Source organism: Larus michahellis, chromosome 10 (assembly GCF_964199755.1).
Source record: "Larus michahellis chromosome 10, bLarMic1.1, whole genome shotgun sequence".
NCBI lineage: Eukaryota > Metazoa > Chordata > Aves > Charadriiformes > Laridae > Larus > Larus michahellis.
This window is the reverse complement of record NC_133905.1, coordinates 1,630,162-1,649,290: the sequence shown is the minus strand read 5'-3', so window position 1 is coordinate 1,649,290 and position 19,129 is coordinate 1,630,162. Positions and strand designations below refer to the sequence as shown.

Sequence of the window (19,129 nt, the reverse complement as noted above, 5' to 3'; positions counted from 1 at the left end):
TGGATAGTCATTTTTTTTCCTGACGCAGTAGATAATTAGGAATTATAAATTATACTTACACTCTTAAGCATGTTAGCTGGAGAGTATATCAGACTGTATGTTGTTCTTGGTGCCAGTTCAGGTCTTGATTTACAGAAGTCCTTTCACAGAAACGCAGGATGAGTTTCAGTCTCTAGCAGCGAAGTAGAAGCGTATTACTCACCTGAGAGATTTAGATGAAGACCCTGCAACCCGTTTACGTTTTTGAATGAAACTCACTTCATGCTTGTAAGTGAGAAAGTCATTATTGTCAGCTGGTTTGCTGGCGTCTTAGCCTTGTTCCTGGTGGTCAGATAATCTCATTTCAAATGTTTCCTGCAAAAATGGTGATATAAATTTTTTATCCGGGTCCCTAGGTGGCTAAAATAAATTGCTTCTGTTCATCAAATTTGGTTCATCCGTAGGAAAGCTGAGTATGCTGACGGAGTAGCACAGCACCTGTCACAGACGTGGGTAAACCTGCGTGTGATAAGTTTTAAATGAGACGCGATAATGCAGAGCTCTGGGTCTGTCCCCACAGGCTGCTTCATAACCGCTTGGATCTCTGCCCTAAGATGCCTCAGCAGCAGGAGCAAGGTTATTTTTCAGCCTCTGTCTCCCGGGGACTTAGTGGCGGAACTGTAACTCTGGTAGTACGCTAGGCCGTGTAGAAGTAAAGGAGGCCACTTCGGTTTCTTTAGATGCCCTGTCACAACCTGCATCTTTATTTTGTACTCTGAAAAATAATAATAAAAACTGTTGGGTCTCTCTGCCTTCCCTCTGTATTGAAGTAGTTAATTACTAAGGATGTAAGCAACCAACATGTATCATTTGTAGAATATACAGTCCCGCTCTGCTGAACTCTTGTTGACCCGGATGCCTGGTTAAATGCCCCTGGATTATATATTCGAGGTTATTACTGTTCAGATTATCCATGATAATAGACACAGATAATATGCCGACATACTGCAGGGGTATGTCTGTGCAGACAGGTGCAAGCTTGCTCTGCCCACGCTCTGAGCAGGCTGCGTGCGAGCCAGTTCCAGTCTGGAAGCCATCAGCGCGTTGTGTGGCACTACGCCCAAGCTAAAACACCTTGTCTCTCAGATAAATGAGGCTTTACAGCTTCTGAACTGAAGCTGGCTCACATTCGGGCGGCTTCAAGAGTACTGGCAGCGTGAGTTTGCGTCCAGCTGCCCGTCTGTGCAGATGTATTCATCGTTCCACGTTGCTGTGGAAGGACTTCAGCAGAAATCCCCACCTTTGTATTCCTGTGCAGTTGCCTCTCAACATTCGTAGGTTTAAGGCCTCCCAACTCCACTTACATTTGCTCTAAAGATAATTAAAAAATATATCGACAGTAATTTGGGGGAGCAGATTCAAACTTGTGTGTGCGCTGTGGGTTTGATTCAAATCTCAGAGTGTCTCAGTGCAGCACTTCTGGAGTCATATGACAGCAGCTATTTCACATGACTGTGAACCGTTATTTCCTGGAAGTGTTGGTATGAATCATTATTTCCTGGAATTAAGAGTTTGGTTACGTACTTTCCTAAGTATTTTCCGACGATGGGAGAAGCGGTGTACTGAATGGAATTATCCTGTGAGCCACAAGACAATAGAGAAAAAAGATTTTATTAGCTTTCCCTTGCAAAAACATTCTGGTTGGCTTTCATAATCCCCCAACACCATCAGCTGAGAAAAAGCGTGCTAAGGTCTGCACAATCTTGTGGGTTTGGGGCTGCAGAATCCAGAATGCAGATTTTTCAAAGCCTGTTTGCTGTCTCTTCTCTCCCGTGGGAAAGTTTTATCTCATCTGCTACTTTAAAGTGGGGCTAGGCAGCGTGACACAGTTGAACAGTTATGGCCACAAGAACGTGTGATAATTTTTGGCCGGCAATACAAAAAGATGGATGTGAGTGAAACCCAGTATCAGATGTTGAAATGATACCAAATAATTCAGTCGTTCTGACTCTTCTTCCTCACTAGTCAGGTTTGTCTTTTCACTGCCAATTTTGAGGCAGTGAAATAATCTCAACTTGGGAGGAGAAGTAAAATTTCAGTATAGCTTCATGTAGTTTTCAGGACAGTTTTAAACTTTTATTCTGTTTGTTGCTTTTTACAGCTGTAATGTGTGTTACATATGATTAAATAACATTTTACATATATATATCTCTCATTAAAAAAACCTCGTAAATGGCAAGTATTTACCATGAAATCTGCTATTAGGTGAGCAGACGTACTGTACTGGGTCAGCCTGGGCTGGAGTTAACTTACAGAACTTTAAGAATTAATCAAAATCTATTTAAAAACCTCAGAATTTCTGAGATGTGTATTTCTTTGCCTATTCTCATTGTGAGTGTGTTGGGTTTGTGATCGTTATGTCAATGTTTATCTTCAGATATTAAATAAGTATATCTTTAGACTGATAATTATGGTACAAATACATGTGTATTTTGCTGTTTACCAGAGGTACCTACTTTACAGCAATGATTACCATAAATTATAGATTAGGATTTAATCGCACTGGTGTTAGTTGCAGACAGGGCAAATCTTTGTCCTACATATCCTGAAAACCAGAGCAACATTCTGAAACCTTTTTTTTAATAATGTTCAAAATAGCAACAAAATTGTTGCTTGATGCAAGTTAAAAATTGGAAAGTGTTCCTTGATGCAAACCACTGGAGCGTTGCGATACGCTGTTTCTTTGGCTTTAAAGTCACAGAATTGCTGTTGCTGACTCTTTCTGTCGGAAAGCTTATGTTATCACCCCTGAAAAAAAGCCACCTTCTGGGGTTAGGACACCTTTCTAAAACAGAAAAGTACGGACTTGTATGTAAAAGGTACTGTGGAGAAAAAGCTGGAATTGTGTTAGGTTTTTCTCTCTGTTGGAGCCAGATGCTCAGAAGAGGGCAGAGTTAGGTTTTCTACGGGGCATAAATCCTCTGCTTTCTGCAAAGTGAGAGGAATCGTTGAATACAGTAGCAAATTGTCTTTCTTCTTCAGGGCATTAAAAAGTTAAGATTTTAATGAAAATGTTATGGAATCGACATTGTATTTGAGCACAACGCATGAAAATGACTTTTACAAATTACTATGCAGCAAGTTTTATGAGTTATAATACGGTTTATAAACAACAATATACCTATATCTCATTTCAAATTATCATTATGGATATGTGACCCTCTGATATTTTTTAAAATTTTATTTAATACCTGTTATTTAAAATAATTAATAGCTTTGATTTAAATTTAGACTGTTGGAGACTTATGGCATCCTCTTTTAAACATCATTTAACTGTGATTAGAATGAAGAAGACAGAATAATAAATGAGACTATTTAAGTGTATGAATAAAATGCAACTGTTTATCTAAAATTGATCCATGTCTCATAACTTTGAGAGTAAAATAAATGGCTTGTTTTTCTTTGACTCCATCAGAAATATTGTCCTATAAATATTTACATTAATGCATTAGGAATTTTGAAATAAAAGTGAAATAGCTTTCTCGACATTTTTGCTGGCAAGCAAAGGACAGTGAGAATTCCAGACTTGTAGCTCACCTTGACTGTATGAAGTTCATGAGCTGTGTTCTTACGTTTATTAGCAGTTGGAGCCTAAGGTTAATTTATGACTCATTTTTCCATGTTTATTTTTTAATGATTGATCTTATATAGTTCTGGAAAAAAGGCACAGGCCGTAACGTATTTTGTTCTAAGGGCTATTAAGTATTATGTGCTTTTTCTTGTCTGATGAGTCATTGTCATTGAATGCGTTGCAGAAGATGAATATTTTTCTTTTATTAATGAAAATAAGGGACAGATTATGCCCTTGCCAACGCGAACATTTAGAGTGTAAGAAATGAAATAATAAGATACTGCAAGGTCTGTGCTTCCAACTGCATGTTGTAAAAGTGACTTTTGGCATATGTCCTCACCAGCTATTTGCCACGTGACCCTGCTAGCTTCTGTGTAATTCTATACGTTTCTGAGCGCTCTAAGTTTCTGTTTGCTTTATGGAGATTGGGCGTCAAGATTCCAAAGGAAAAGATTCCTCATGAGCAATTAGATCAAGGAACTTCTTTTCTGGATGTTATATTTTACTTCTAGAGTGACAGTTTTGTGGTGGCACAATAAATAATAAATCCATAGGAAAACATTGAAGTAAATGTGAGGAAGATGTCCAGAGATTTCTGTACTGAGGTCTCTAGGGCGCCAAATTAGGAGGATAATATAAAAATATGTTTTATCGGTATCACTTTGCTTTTTCTTATGAAATTTTTATGATTTGGATAATTCATAACAGCTTTATGTAAGATATTCTAGAATTTGGGAAAGTAAATTTAAAAATATAAATACCAAAGATTTTAAAAAGCAAAACATTTAACAGAAATATTAGTAGATATCATACTGTAATAAAATAGACAGGGATAAATGTTTTATGAAATAGTTAAATCATGAAAAATGCATAAAGAGAACTTTTTTGTCTAATTATTTATTCATGATTTGATGAGACTTGACAATGTTTGCTGTTTACAGTGCTCAGAAGGTAGTTGATTGTTCTCCTAGTGGATAAAAAAACCATCCCATGTAGTAGATATGGTATTATATGTTCTGTTTTAACGAGAACGTAACAGTTTTTATTTTATTTTATTTTATCAGACAGGAAGCTTTGCTTGCTGCAATTAGTGAAAAAGATGCAAACATTGCCTTGCTTGAACTGTCTGCTTCAAAGAAAAAGAAGACTCAAGAGGAAGTAATGGCTCTTAAACGAGAGAAGGACAGATTGGTACATCAGTTAAAACAGCAGGTGGGGAGGCATTCATTTTCACACTTTCATGGCAACAGAAAATTGGCATTATTTTCATTTGTACTGTTTTATTTTAACCTCTTATTGAAAGTCTTCAAGCCAGGTTTGACGTGTGACAGCAGTTACGAAAGGTAGGAGGTGTTCAGTGTAAGTGTTATTGCTTCTCTGTGGTCGTTGAGTGTTTGGCTGCATGTTTGCTTGGCTCATGTTATATGCAGCCAATACACTTTCTGTTTTCCCTCCCCGTGTAGCTTCCAACCTTCTTCATTACGTGCGACAGAGGAGAGCAGATGCTCTTTGCCATAAAGCAAGATCTGTCTGTTCTGTTGACTCTTTCTAACCTTCTTCTGTTTAGTTATTTGCTTTTCTGTTGTAAAATAATCGTGTTTTCAGAAGGTTTCAGGCTTTCTGAGGGGTTATCTGGAAATCACGATTATCCTTAAAATAAATTCTCAAATGAGTATAAATCACTCTTGTCTTCAACACTGTAAGTCATTTGAGGTTTTAATAAAAAACATGTAGTTACAAACTCTAGAAATAGATTTTATCACAAGCATATTTAATTTACGTTCTGCTTTATTAATGAGGAAAATAATCATACTGGACACACTACACACATACCAGACACAGTGCATAGGTCTCTTCTCTGTCTAATTAAAATGTTTAAAACTCTGCACACTAGGCAGTGGCTGCTCCCCCTGATTTTTAAAAGGTAATAGCCATAGCCAGAAGAGGTAGTGTATGCAAGAGGACAAAGGGTGTTCAGATAACCTAGGTACTAAAGACCGGTGCTGCGTGTCATGTATGTTGTTAAACACCTTTCCTCTTTTAGAATAGGTAAAAAAGATGAGAAAGATGTTTCCAGACTATGTCTGAAGGTGTTGTATCTGATGTTTTCCTTTGTGTGACGTTACTGAATTCCGCCGCTGTTGCTTGAGGAGGAGGAGAATACCATCGTCAAAATCATTCTGGTCTCGCTAGCCTGTCAAAGAAACCACTCTGCTGTCAGGCAGTGTGCCGCTTTACAAATGAGCACGCCATGTGAATAACGTTCAGGACATACTGCGTAGTCAGCGTTATGGTTCTCTGCTCTGAATCATGCTTTACATACTGTAGAACTCTGTGCACTCAGTTACAGAAAGTTAAGGAAAACCCTTGCTGATGTGCTAAATTCCCAACAGCTCTGACCTCGTGCATCTGATCGTTATAGCTTTTTCCCACAGGTCTATAAAAATAGGAGACAGCCCCTGGGCGTGAATTTCTCATCCACTCGTGATGCTGACTTCCTTACAGACATACCAGCCACGTACCTGTGTTCCAGCCATGGTGCACTCACGTCTCGGGTCAGTCAGCTGGCCAGGAGACATTTCACCCAAATTTTATGTGCTAGGTAGGCAGATGTGCTTCAGCCTTTTTAGGACTTCATCCCACTGTGCTGCATTGGAGCAGACGATGTTACGTTCCAAATAATTTTGGGGATTTTTGGTTTGGTTTGCTTTGGAAAAGAGAAGGCAGTTATTTTCTCTTTTAGAGTTCTTCTTTTTTCACCTTTACCTTTCTGTACTGAAGAGTAAATGAATACACCACTTTGCCATGTTCCATGATACCTGCCACAGCTATTTTTAAAATGTTCATCAGAGACTTGTGCAAACTGATTATTTTTTTGTTGTTGTTTGTTTTTGTTTGGGTGGGGGTTTTTGGGGGTTTTTTTGTTTGTTTGTTTCCTTTGTACCTTTAAGCTATTGCTGAAAATGTTCAAAACATTTATGACTTTCTTCAGACCGAGTGAAGGAACAGCAGAAGAGGATTGCTAGAGAGGCGTTGTTTTGGATAACTTCAGTTAGAATTGTAACCAAATACTTCAAATACCTCCATTATTTATAGTGATAAAGATCTTCAGTAAAGCTATTTAACTAGATTAAATTGATGCCAAAATAATCTCCCTGTTATCTCAGACACCACAAAAAAAGAGACACCAGGAACAGGAATGTGGTTTAACTAGGTCACCACTTTATTACACTTAAGAATTATCTGATAATAGAGGTTGTAGAGATCATTCATACTTCTTTAATCCCTTTGGGGAGAAGCACTGTCAGCCCCCAGAGCTTTCACGTGTGCATCCAACACAAAGGCTTGTTAGTGCCCCTCTTCCTTGCTATGACTGGGTGGGGTGGGGGTGAAGTGACGGATTCCTCACTGTGTGATTATCAACCCTGTTCCTCAGTTTCTTTGAGAGATGACATCTCCCAATTTATTTCTGACTCACTAGATCTTTAGTGAACGATCAGCTGCAGCATCAAATTTTTTCCTATGGCCTTATTTGTCCCATCCCCCAATTCTCACAGCAGTTATACTGCTGAAAGGAAGCAGCAAAACAAGCCCAACTTCTCCAGCCTAATGTGATCATGAAAGGAGAGATATTTATAAATATTAGAAGATGAGTCACTAGATAATGTTAAACATTAGGCCTCCAAATCCACTCTTGTTCTATACTGTAGGAGGATTTTTGCTTTGAGAGGCAAAATAACCAAGGTGGGCAATGATAGAAGTCTATGTATCTCCACAATAGCAAGTTGATTTTTTGCTGTATCTACCTATCAAGCAGGGAGCCTTCTGTTCATGGCTGCTGGAGGCTGAGAACTTATCAAGGCAGCAGGGCAAGGGGTGAGAAATGCAGACCTTAAAGAATCCAAGGACTTTGCTTGTTTGTTGCTCCTTTTCAAGTTGCTCTCACAAAGGTTCTCTGTCTTTCAGTTCGTGATGGAAAAGCTAGGCTGCAGATGAAGCACTGTGGCTGAAAATCTTATTAGCAGAGCGTCAGTAAGAGTAGGCTTTCCCTGTTCCGCAAAGAGGCACTAGCTGATAAGAGTAAACGTGTTGCAGACAAACTCCTCCTTTCTCCTTCAGCATCTGCAATTCAGACTTTTATTCTGATATATTTATATCCTAGAGGAAGTTCTGTTCTTGATTTGCAAACCAAATAATGCATCTCCTGAATATAAAGTACCGTTATACCTTTTGTGTTGCTAGAAAATTGCTACTATTACAGGTGCATCGATTTTAGGAGGTTTCTTCATTAAATGTGAAAATATTTTCTGCTGTGTTTCAAAAGAAAGTTGTTTTACTCCACTTATTTTTCTGTCTTCCTTTTACAATTCCTGTGCTACTTCTAACGTTCTCCGAGTTTTGCTGAGAAGTGTTCTCTTCAGAACTAGACTTTCTTTTCACCGTTGTGTTAGACCAGCGAAGCAGAAGAGCAGTTGCTACAGTGTAAAGCAGCAGTTAATACAGATTATGTCTTAAGTCATGTATCCAAGCTATTGGGAAATAATTTGTAATTATTTTAGGGTGCTAACTGAAGTTAGAGGTTTGCTTGAACATAATTTCACCTTGCCTGGAAATCTACGTGCACTGTTGTAGATGTCTGCAAGGCTCATGTAGAAGCAACGTCCTTGAGTTTCTTTAGATAATCTTGTTATATTTTCCTCATTATACTGCAGAGTTCATGGAGTTGTGCTGCAGTTGAGCTTCTAATTGCATCTGCTCTCCTTATGTCCTTTGCGTCTCCCAAGAACATCTTGTTTTTCAAAGACTCGTCATTTTAGTGAAGAAGCAATAATTTGAAATTATTGTATGAAAAAGTCATACAAAACTTGTGAATGCGCCTCCTTAATGTTTCTGTGGGTGGGAGAGGGCCGACTTCTGCTCTGACGAGGCCAGTGAGGGTCGCAACTTAAGGGGAAGGGATTGTGGAGTCTTAATGCATATACTTCATAACATTTATAGAATCATAGAATTGTTTTGGTTGGAAGAGACCTTTAAGATCGTCAAGTCCAAACGCTAACCTAGCACTGCCAAGTTATCACTAAACCATGTCCCTCAGCACTGTATCTATCCGTCTTTTAAATACCTCCGGGGATGGCGACTCAACCACTTCTCTGGGCAGCCCGTTCCAATGTATGTCAACCCTTTCAGTCCAGAAATGTTTCTAATATCCAATCTAAACCTCCCAGGTCCTTTTCCGCCAGGCAGCTCTCCAGCCACTCTTCCCCAGGCCTGTAGCACTACGTGGGGTTGTTGTGCCCCAAGTGCAGGACCCAGCACTTGACCTTGTTGAACCTCATACCATTGGCCTCAGCCCATCGATCCAGCCTGTCCAGATCCCTCAGTAGAGCCTTCCTACCCTCAAGCAGATCAACACTCCTGGTGTTGTCTGCAGACTTACTGAGGCTGCACTTGATCCCCTTGTCCAGATCAAAGAGAACAGGCCCAATACTGTGCCCTGGGGAACACGTGCTCTTGTGACTGGCCACCAACTGGATTTAACTCCATTTACTCCATTACCAACTCCTTGGGCCTGGCCCTCCAGCCAGGTTTTACCCAGCGAAGTGTACGCCCGTCCAAGACACGAGCAGCCAGTTTCTCCAGGAGAATGCTGGGGGAAATGGTGTCAAAAGCTCACCTAGTTGGAACATCAAAATGTTTTCAAATTCATCTACTGCTTCTCACAATGCTGTACAAGAGTTGTGGTGGCTCCCGTCATTTGAGGTCATTGTAGGCATGAAAAGCCTGCTTCATATTGAAAGAGATAGGGCACAGCATGTAGTAGATGTCTTAAAGGTTCAGGAGGTCAATTCTATTAAACTCAGTGGAGTAACCCAAAGTATTGAGGTTACTCATAGAATTTTATTGTTATTGGATTTAGGCCAGAAAAACAGATTCTATCGCTGTGCTGTAATATATCGCAGACTTGCACCGAGATTGAATTGCCTAAATGCAAATGTAGCTGCTTTTACCACAGACTTACACTGTGAAAAACTTCCCTAATCGCTCTGGTAGACTCCTGAAGCACCCTGGTGTATTTTGTATTTCAACTGGAAGCTTCTTGGCTCTCCATAAGCTTCCTTAGGGGTGCTTCAGAAGAATATTAACATTGAGCCAGAGGCAATGAGCGTGAGAAATTCCGTGAGAGGAGGAAGAGTACCAAGAGCTTTTCACTATCTCGGAGTAACAGGCTATTGTCTAAACAGGCACCATTCTGGGAAAGATAACACAAATACAGTGTGCTGCCTACTTAGGCATGAATAGTCATCTTCCTGTATCCATGTCATAAACTTGATGTTATTTTATGTATTTTATTTTTAATGTGGTTTGTCTTAAAATAGTGAGGTCAGTTACTAGTCAGTTTGGAGGCAAAGTATTTACTTCCCAATTGTGCCCCACCAACTCAAAAAGACGCCTGCATCCTTTTCTTTTAATTAATCAATTATTTTTTTAGTCATAAAATGTCAATGTTTTCCACAATGATAAATGTACTGATTTCCATTGCTCAACAGTGCCTGCAGACTGGCAAAGGCCATCCCAATAGTAATCTAAACTAAAATAGAAATACACCAGAAACAGAATATATTCAAAAAAGAAAGTTTAGAAAAGTCTCAATTGCAATTTTCAGGGGTTTTTTTGGTCCTCTAAAATCATTCATGACTCAAATAATGCTCTTAGCGCCAAATATGCAGTTTAATTCCTTTTTCCAATTTTTTCTATTCTAATTTTTCTGGCCTTTGGGAATGTCAAATAGATTGTAAAATACCCAGACATTGATTTTGAAGTAATTTGTCACAATTCTTCACACTGAAAAAGAAAAAGAAGCATCTTAAAGAAATGAACTAGACTGCCTTTGTAAGAGAATGAGAACATATGTGATCTATTTTAAATATGAAGCTACAGATGGACATATATTAAGGATGAAAATGTTTATTTGAATGAGTTGAGCAGCCTTTTAATGAATTGTGAGTGTGTGAGTTTAAGTAGAACTCCTGTTATTTCTAAGCTGGAAGAAAAGCATTGGTTTTATCTCAAGTGCTGGCTTGCTTTTACAGGTTTTTTCACCTTATATTTTGATAACCTGGGAAAATAATTTGGATCACAGTGTATCCACCTGTAAAATTAGTGGTAATAATACTGACCTCAGTGTTGCAAACACCTTTCCATAAGAAACAAGCACATTTAATTGTCATGATTTAAATAGGATTTAGCAGCTGCAATCTGTCACTGAAATATTTATTGTTTAGTGGTTTAAATAATGGGAAGCATAAATAAATGGGAATGCACTCCCAGCAAAACAGAACCACTGGAATTGTTTTGATTCATACACCAAATGCTATATTTTGAGGTCCATAGAGCTTTGTAGTAGGCTTAAAAAACCTTTCAGAAATACAGTATTAAACAAGATCACCACGAGGGCTCGGCTGAGTGATTACACAATATTTATAATCACCCTGGCCAAGATTCCTTTTGAGAATTCTGGAACAGCTATTTTTAGAGAAATTTGTATAGTGATGCAATCCTTCATGAAATAATTAGCTTAAGTCCATTTTTAGAACATCTCAAGAGATTTTGGTAAGAGCAGAAGACACTGCTATGTAACTGATTCATTCTGAACTTGGATACTGTGAGAAAATTTCCCAGTTGCCTCTTTTCGCTTCTGGGATACAGAGCCAAAAATGTAAGTGGAGTTGGCCAAAATGCAAAGTCTTCTAACTCCTTGAGAGCATTTTATTTTTCTTCTCAAAACATGAAATTAGAAACCTTTCCAGTGTTTTCAAGACTGCAGGTGTACAGAATACTCTGGCCAGAGGCAAAGCTGGTGTTTGGCAGTCGTCTCCAGTCTGTTAGCTCACTACTCTGTATTTCATCACAGGAACGTATTGCTAATGAAACAAAAAGGGTGAGAAACAATCAAGGAATTTTAAAAATCTGTGTAACCAGTTTCTCCTGCATGCAATACATAAAAGTATTTCTTGCTAATTAACGTCCAAGTATTTCGAACAACTTTTTCATCAGCAAAGGGGTAAGATGGACTTGAAGGCAGCGTATTGCGTTACATATACCGTTACGTACATCAGAAATAGTGCTGATGTGGTATTACGGTTGTGTCATCAAGCACTCAAGAATAACAAAATACCCCAAGTTACACTTTCCCCATTAGCTTAATTCATCTGTATCGTATTGTGTATTTTATGATATTGAAAGTGTTTATATTACTGTATAAGAAAAAGAATAGGATTAGAAGTTGTTGTGATTGTGATTATTCTGGCAGCCCAAAACATTCTTCTGCAACACTGTGCATTATTTAATTGCATTTGAGCCCTCTAATGTTTAAAAAGTGTGGTAGAAAAAAAGTCTTTCAATGCTTTCTTACCATGTCTGTAGACATTATCATCTGTAGACCGTGTGATCAGTAGCACTGTCCCGGTACGGCGTTGGTTCCTTATTGCTTCTGTTTCTGATGTTGTCAAGCTAATGTTTCTGATTTTCTTGAATTTTACAGGTAGCAATATTATAGGAGCACAGAATACTACATGATGATGATGATTATTGTTTACACACACAGATCTGCCTCAGAGATTTATCGTGCTGTTGAGTCTCAATGTTACTGCACAGTAAATAGAATCCATGTTGTGAAGCCATTCACATGGGCACTGCAGACATATTTGATCATTGTGCTATTTTTTTTCCTTTTCTGTTGATACTGCTTGCGATCACTCACAATATTGGTCTTGCTCAAGCTTTAAGGACCTCACTTTGAACAAAGGAGTAGTCTGAGACCCTTAAGTTTTAGGAGTTTTATTTTTGTTACAGTTATGCTACACAGGCTTTTTATTTTGTTTTGGGCAGGTAAGAATAAATTTTCTAATAACTTCATATATTGAATTCTCATATGAGGAAAATCAGTCTGGTTATTTTTTCCTTAAAAATTCTTGGGCAATGTGGCAAAATGGCTATTAATCTCTGATTTTAAATGTGTCTGTTCAGGTCCCATTTACATCAATGCAAGCAGCCCGTGCACTCAATGACCTTAAATTTATTTACTATCTTACAAATCCTTGTAGTTTATACTTTTCTGTTACTTAGAAATATCCCAAGGCAGTATTTCTGCATGTCTTAACATTGGGGTTTATTGTCTTTGTTTGTAGTCTGAATTTTGAATCTATATTTTTGAATCTAAATCTGTAATTCTGGATTTTGCCAAATACAAGCAGTTTAGAGATAAACCCAGTGCGGAGAGATTAGTGTGGGGGTGAAACAGCAGGGTGCCACTTCTCCCTATAGCTTAATGCAGCAGGCTCCGTATGGCACGAGGTAAGAAAGAGAATATGTGTGTGCAGCTAATAACCTTTGCCAGCTCAAATTAGTTAATTCAGAAGAAATATTCTGTGTTGGAAAAATGCTGAAGATGTTAGCAGTGCTCACACTACACTTCTCACGTATTGTCGGTAAGATTTGACAGTTTATATTGTAAGAGTTGAAGGACCCAAGGCCTAGCTGGATACGCCATCGCTTTTTCCTCCTTATGCTTTCAGGAATCCAAATTCTTTGGGATGGCATTTTTACACAAGCGTTCCCCGATGAGCAGGGCTTTTTTTGCCTTGTAGCCTCTAGCAGTGGGGCCCTGAGGGCATCACAGGCCTAGTACCTAAGTCCTTTCCTGCGTTGTAGCCGGTGATCTGCTTTCAAATCTGTTCCTGTTTGTTCTCTGTTCAGAGTTTTTTCATTCTTGAAAAATTTGTATCGTATCTTAAGCATGGCCGTGTCGAACGGCACGCTCTTTCCCTGGTGATAATCTCATTGTGGACTTACACCAGAGCCTCTCAATAGCTACAGCCGTCGTAACACGCTGTGTTCAGGCAAGCGGTTTAACTCCACTGAGACTCAAAATCTTAAATGGAAAAAGTAGATAATGCAGGTATAAAATAATGTCTATATTAACGTTGGAACTTTTGTAATTTTTGATCTGTCTGGCCCGATAGGTGAAAATAGGTATCAAGTATCTCAGGTAAGAATAGTGAATATCTCCATTATATACGTGAGTGAACTCCCAAGCCAAAAAGTTTTTTTTTTCCTCCATGAGACATTTTTGAAAAAAGTCCTTAAGTTCTACTACAAAGTACCTCATGATAATAAAGCTAAATGTAGTTTAACACTAAGTACAGTGCTAAGTAGCTGGTTATTAAAAAAAATTGCAAAAAATGTAGTGTTAACTTTTTCTGCTTCTGTAATGGTGGATAAAACATTGTTTCTGCGGTCTAGCATCAAAGAAAAATTTTGGTAAGGTAAGGTGTCTCTATAATAGGTAAGGTGTCGCTATAAAGCATAGCAAGACGGTGTTGTGACGTTATCTCCATTTTGGTCCATATTACAATATACTATCCATGCATTGAAATTTATGTTTTAGTTGCCAATTTTTATTGCATACAACAGAAGACGTAGTGATTTCGACTTCGGCTATATTTTGTATGTGATACAAATGAGAGAGCTGGGCTTGGTAACAAAATTACAAAAATTACAGCTGAAATGAACTATGCAGACATTAAAGACGCTGAAAGACAATCAGTGCTGCTAACCAGAGATTTGCAGTTTCAAAGGTCTTGTTTAGCTGCTGAAGTTTCTGATTCATGTCTGGTTTTAAATAATTATTATGGGGAGGTATCTTTTTGATAAGTTATTTCCTGTTGTTAAAAAAAGGCAAAAAAACAGGGAACCTTACCTTCTTACGTTACTTGTCTGCATTTAGTTGGACCTGGCCTGAGATGTCCTCAGGCAGCTACTGTTTCAGAGCTTTAATTATGCTTTTTAAGCCACTTCTTTGTGTCTATGTTCTTACATACTTGTATGTAATTACCAAGTTTAGTAGTAGGACTCAGACAAATACTTTTAGCATGACTTTAGCCTATACATTACTGAGCATGCTGTATTATTGCAAGATATTTCCTGCGCTTCAAGCCATTCTTTTAATTCACAGAACTTAAAAAGACTTCAGAAACGCAAACTCCACATGCAGAGACCACAACTAAAAAGTCAGATGGACCATGTTCAAATCAACATAACTTTGTTCAGTCACAAGTGTCAGGAAAGTTGAAATTTGGCCTTAGTGCTTTAGATAAGTGTCTGCTTGGCACTTGGAACTGCTGCCTGGCTGGCTCTGCCAAGCGTCTAATATCCCAGCTGGTGTCTGTGAGACTTATCCTTCAGCTCCTGAGGAGGGAGGCTTCCATGAGCTCTGACTTCTTTTGGAAAAAGTCTGTCACATTTTGTAATCTTGCAAAACAGCAGGTGTAATGGTTGCTACTATCAGTTAAATAGTACTCTAATTAAAAAAGAACTGAAATATATGCAAAACTTTTATGCTCACTAAGTGCTTGCGGTTATGTGACACTAAATTATCAGATCCAAGTCTTTGACAACATCTACCTTGGAAGCTGCTTTCCATTTCTGCACAGCAGTCAACGCATCTAATTTGACCAGCAATTGCTCTTGTATTTCACCTGGGAGGAAGGTTGAATTTCATGAAAACTTGGAAAACTCCTCAGTACTGTTTCTTAGTCCCTATTCTCTGTCCTGTGAAACTGGGGAGGGCAGGCGGGGCCTGAAGAACAAGTGTTCTGATTACAGGTGTGTTACAGATGATAAGAACTGGAAGATTTTCATGTAAAACATCACATGACTTAAGTTTAATATATAACTAAATATAGATGGGAAAAAGAAAAAAATATATGCTTTCTTAGCATAAAAACTTTACTGTGTTCTTCGTATGCAACAGTCGTATCATGAATGAGGTAAAAAATAAAAAGAGTTAAAGAGGAGTAGCCAAACTTTTCACCCATGAGCTATCATGCACACTTGTAGCCTGCATGCGTCCTGTCTCTCACACTTTCCCAGACAAGCATACGCTGTAACAGGAAAAGAAAAACATGCTTATTAGCCCATATGGACTTTTAACAGGGGAAAAAATTAATTGTGTTGTTCAATGGAGGTGGGAAACAAAGCAGTGAAACCCATGTTAAAAACTAGTTAAGAGTAAGAATATAAGAATAGATTACGTTACAGGGATGTTATAAAAAAAATGCATAATTAAAGCCCTCAGTAAAACATGACTCTACCTCATAGTGATGCATTCCAACACCCATACGGTTATGATTATGATAGTTATTTAGAATCTGGAGTTCCTAGTTAGTAACCATACCATAATGGTTTTGTTATCTTTTGGTTAGTGATGAGTGCTTGCAAACTTATAGTCTTCATAACTTAAGGTTTTTTTCTATTGGAATTTTCTTTGTGTCTAAAAGCTCACTGCATAAGGAACTTGAATATTATCATATATTTCTAGTGATTGAAGACAAGAGTGTAATATATTTTGGAAATAATTAGCATTGCGTATTATGCTGTTAGAAGTGGCCTGCGTAATTAGCATAAAGCTATACAAGCTCTGGAATACTTACACAAATTGAAGTGTGCCTCTTCCACGCAGTTCTAGTATCGGCAAAAGGCCCTTCAATGTGATGGCCAATTAACCGCTCCTTCAGCTTGTGGAACAATGACACAAGTCCTTCTGTCAAAGCTGTACTTGGTGGATATATTTTAATGATTTGTCTTACTTAATCACATGTTAATTCAAGAAGTGTGCTACCACTAAAAAGAATTGGGAGCAGTCTCAAGGTTGGGCTTTTCAAACAATAATAGCCTTGGAATTATCTTTTTTGTTTCAGCCAGATAGTTAGTGAACCAGCGCTCAAAAATCTCTAAGTATATCAAGAAGTTCAAGCCAAAGAAGTTTCAACTGGAACTTTGCAATGGCATGTCTCTTAAATGTCTTTTCTCGATGGCAGATTAAGCCTGTTGTTTGGCTTATTATTAAATCACTTAGGTTCTTATTATTAAATCACAAGAGGTTCTGTGTTGCCTTCTGAAATATCATTTGTAGCTACTTTTCAAGACTGTCTTCCTCTGTCGCACAGGCAGAACAGTCTATGGTGTGGAATAGTTTGTATTTTTTTAATGAACAAATATATGCTGCTTTCATAAAGTCTTCATTTTGTCCGTTAACAGATTGTGAGTGACAAATGTAATTTGTTGAAATTTAAGGATGTTTGAGGGCATGTACAGCATTTGTTCTCCAATATTTAATTAACTGTAACTTATCAAATAACGAATCAGCTATAAATCGTATTCTATGGCAGTTAGCAACTTTTCTGTTGTGCAGCAGTAGAAATGATAAGAAATTCTTCACTTCAGACGATAACAGTTTTCAAAGAATGTCTAAAAATATTTTTCTGACATGAAAACTGATTTTCTTTGGAGACGGTAAGTACAGGGCTGGCTTAATTAGCAAACATTTTGTGAAACCTCAGCTAATGCAATTCAGGCCTGAAGCGCTGGCTTCGTACCGGAAAAACAATTGCAGTTGCACGTGTTTTCATGAAATCCAGGTTAATTCCACTAAGCTTTTGCAACTTCTGGATAGTCTATGTCCCGAACTATGTAGTCTTAAGCACACAATTTTTTAGATCCTTGCCTTCTGGATTTCAAAGTTAAAAAAAGATTTTATTTGTGTTTTCTAAAATTGTCTTAGAAAAAAAAGCTTAGATTAAATCATATATTAGTAAAATTCAGGAAGACAAGAACTAAACATCTGCTACATGAAGATCTCAAAGTGTGTTGTGGAAATATGAGCGTGTTTATTTTCAAATTGTGAGATTGCAAGAAACAGAGGTTCTGTGTCATTGGAGACAAGAAGGGGCCATTGCAGAATCAAAGCTAGAATGTGGGTCTCTAGATTTTAAATTCCATGCTTTAATAATTAGACCACAGGATATCTCCAGGATAGCTTGTAGGCCTTATATCTGCCCCCCTCCCACATCACATAGGAAAGACCCCTACCCTATTGAAATACTCTAGAAATGTTTCAAATTCCATTTAGTGAAGAGAGATTGAGAAGAAAATCCAAAGGAAAGTAATAGCTATTGAATGGTATCACACCTATATCCCAGAGCAACAAATCTTACTATTTTTCCTCATTTGAACCTCATTCATGAGAGTTTTGCTGTTAACTTGATCCAGATGACAGATCAAAGCATAGTTCCCTATTGCCACCTTGCTAAAATATTTTTTAAAAGACAGTTTTAATATTATAGTTTTACAGTTACAGATTGCTGTTAAGCTATTTAGTCTGTTACCAGTCAATCAAAGACTTTCATTTCACTTCAGTAGATCCTTACTTAAACTCAACAGAATTTTAGGAGGACACAAAATATCTGTCAGTTTTCTTACAGTGCTAGATCATAAATTCTTTGGTAAGTGGGTTAAAAATTCAGTTACACATACCATTCATGACCTTGACAGCTTAGCAACTGGTGATATCGAATGATCAAAGACAACGCTTTCAAGCCCTAAGGGTTAATATACCTGTGTACCTAGATTTAAGGTGCTTCTAATTCTTCTATCATTCCTTTTTCTCAAAATGAATGCAGTATTTATTGAATGTAGTCAAGAAATTTAAAGGAAAAAAATCTGAGGAAACCGTTTAGGCTAAAACTAATAAGGCTATACGTGGTCTGTAGGAGAGGCAGTTAATTAATTGTTGCATTTTACAAGTTAACATTTTTTTTCTTTCCTAGTATAAATCCCGATTAAAACCTGCCCCTTCTCAGGTGTGGGGCTAGTGTTCACCAGGCATTTTCAAAAAGAACTGTTGATATGATAGTTCTGTCGTCAGAGCTGCGGCTATGTAAATTTTGAGAAAAGACACTTTCAGGAAAACCATATCAATAATAATAGCTTTGAGAGGAAAATGTGAATAAAATTTTGAACTATATAACTATTTCAGAGATGGAGTAACTTGTTCAGAGTAACATATGATGCGCATTAGATATGGCACAGTTTAAATGCATGTACAATCATCACTCTAATTTTCATGAATTGTACATTCCAAGACCGAGTTTCTTGATCATCCAGGAAATTCATATTGAATCATCTGTTGTGCTTTCAAAAGTAATATAAGAAAAGGTCTTGGATGTTCTTGAATGGGAATTTTTCAGGTATGCTGAAGATGTTGCGGGAAATGATGGCATTGCCAAGTACTGAAGCAGTGTCCTAACGTGCTGACAATGTGATGCCCCAGGCCATGAGGATTTACTGTCTGTCAGATAAACCAGTGTCCTAAAACGTAGACGCCTTTCTGTGTGTTTGTGTATGTGCTTGTATGTAAGTGTAGGGGTGGGAAGCCCTGGGGGGTCCTGAACAATTTCCAATGTGGTTAATTAATTTCTTCCTCAGATAAAAACATACCTGGCATTTCAAAGCCTACTAAAGATTATTTTAAGTGTTAGCAAGGGAAGCGAACAGAAGTAACGTTACAAATTTTTGTTTAGAAGGACCTGAAAAGGATTGTATTGTTCCTCTGGATGGCTTTACTGTTGTTCCTCCTCTGGAAATCCTCCTGTTCATCCTCCGCAAAAGTCCTGCTTTTAA

The 19,129-nt window shown here is 37.9% G+C and overlaps 1 protein-coding gene across 7 annotated transcripts in view; it reads left to right on the top strand.

The window, feature by feature from the left end:
- The window catches only part of ERC2 (ELKS/RAB6-interacting/CAST family member 2), a 510,348-nt gene that overhangs the window by 350,643 nt on the left and 140,576 nt on the right, over positions 1-19,129 (top strand). For all 7 annotated transcript variants that reach the window (XR_012589289.1, XR_012589291.1, XR_012589290.1 and 4 more), the window contains one exon: positions 4,675-4,822. Coding sequence is in view for 2 of the 7 variants with exons in the window: in XM_074602406.1 (XP_074458507.1) it covers positions 4,675-4,822 (148 nt within the window). In the remaining 5 variants the exon portion in view is untranslated. The remainder of the gene's footprint in view (positions 1-4,674; positions 4,823-19,129) is intronic.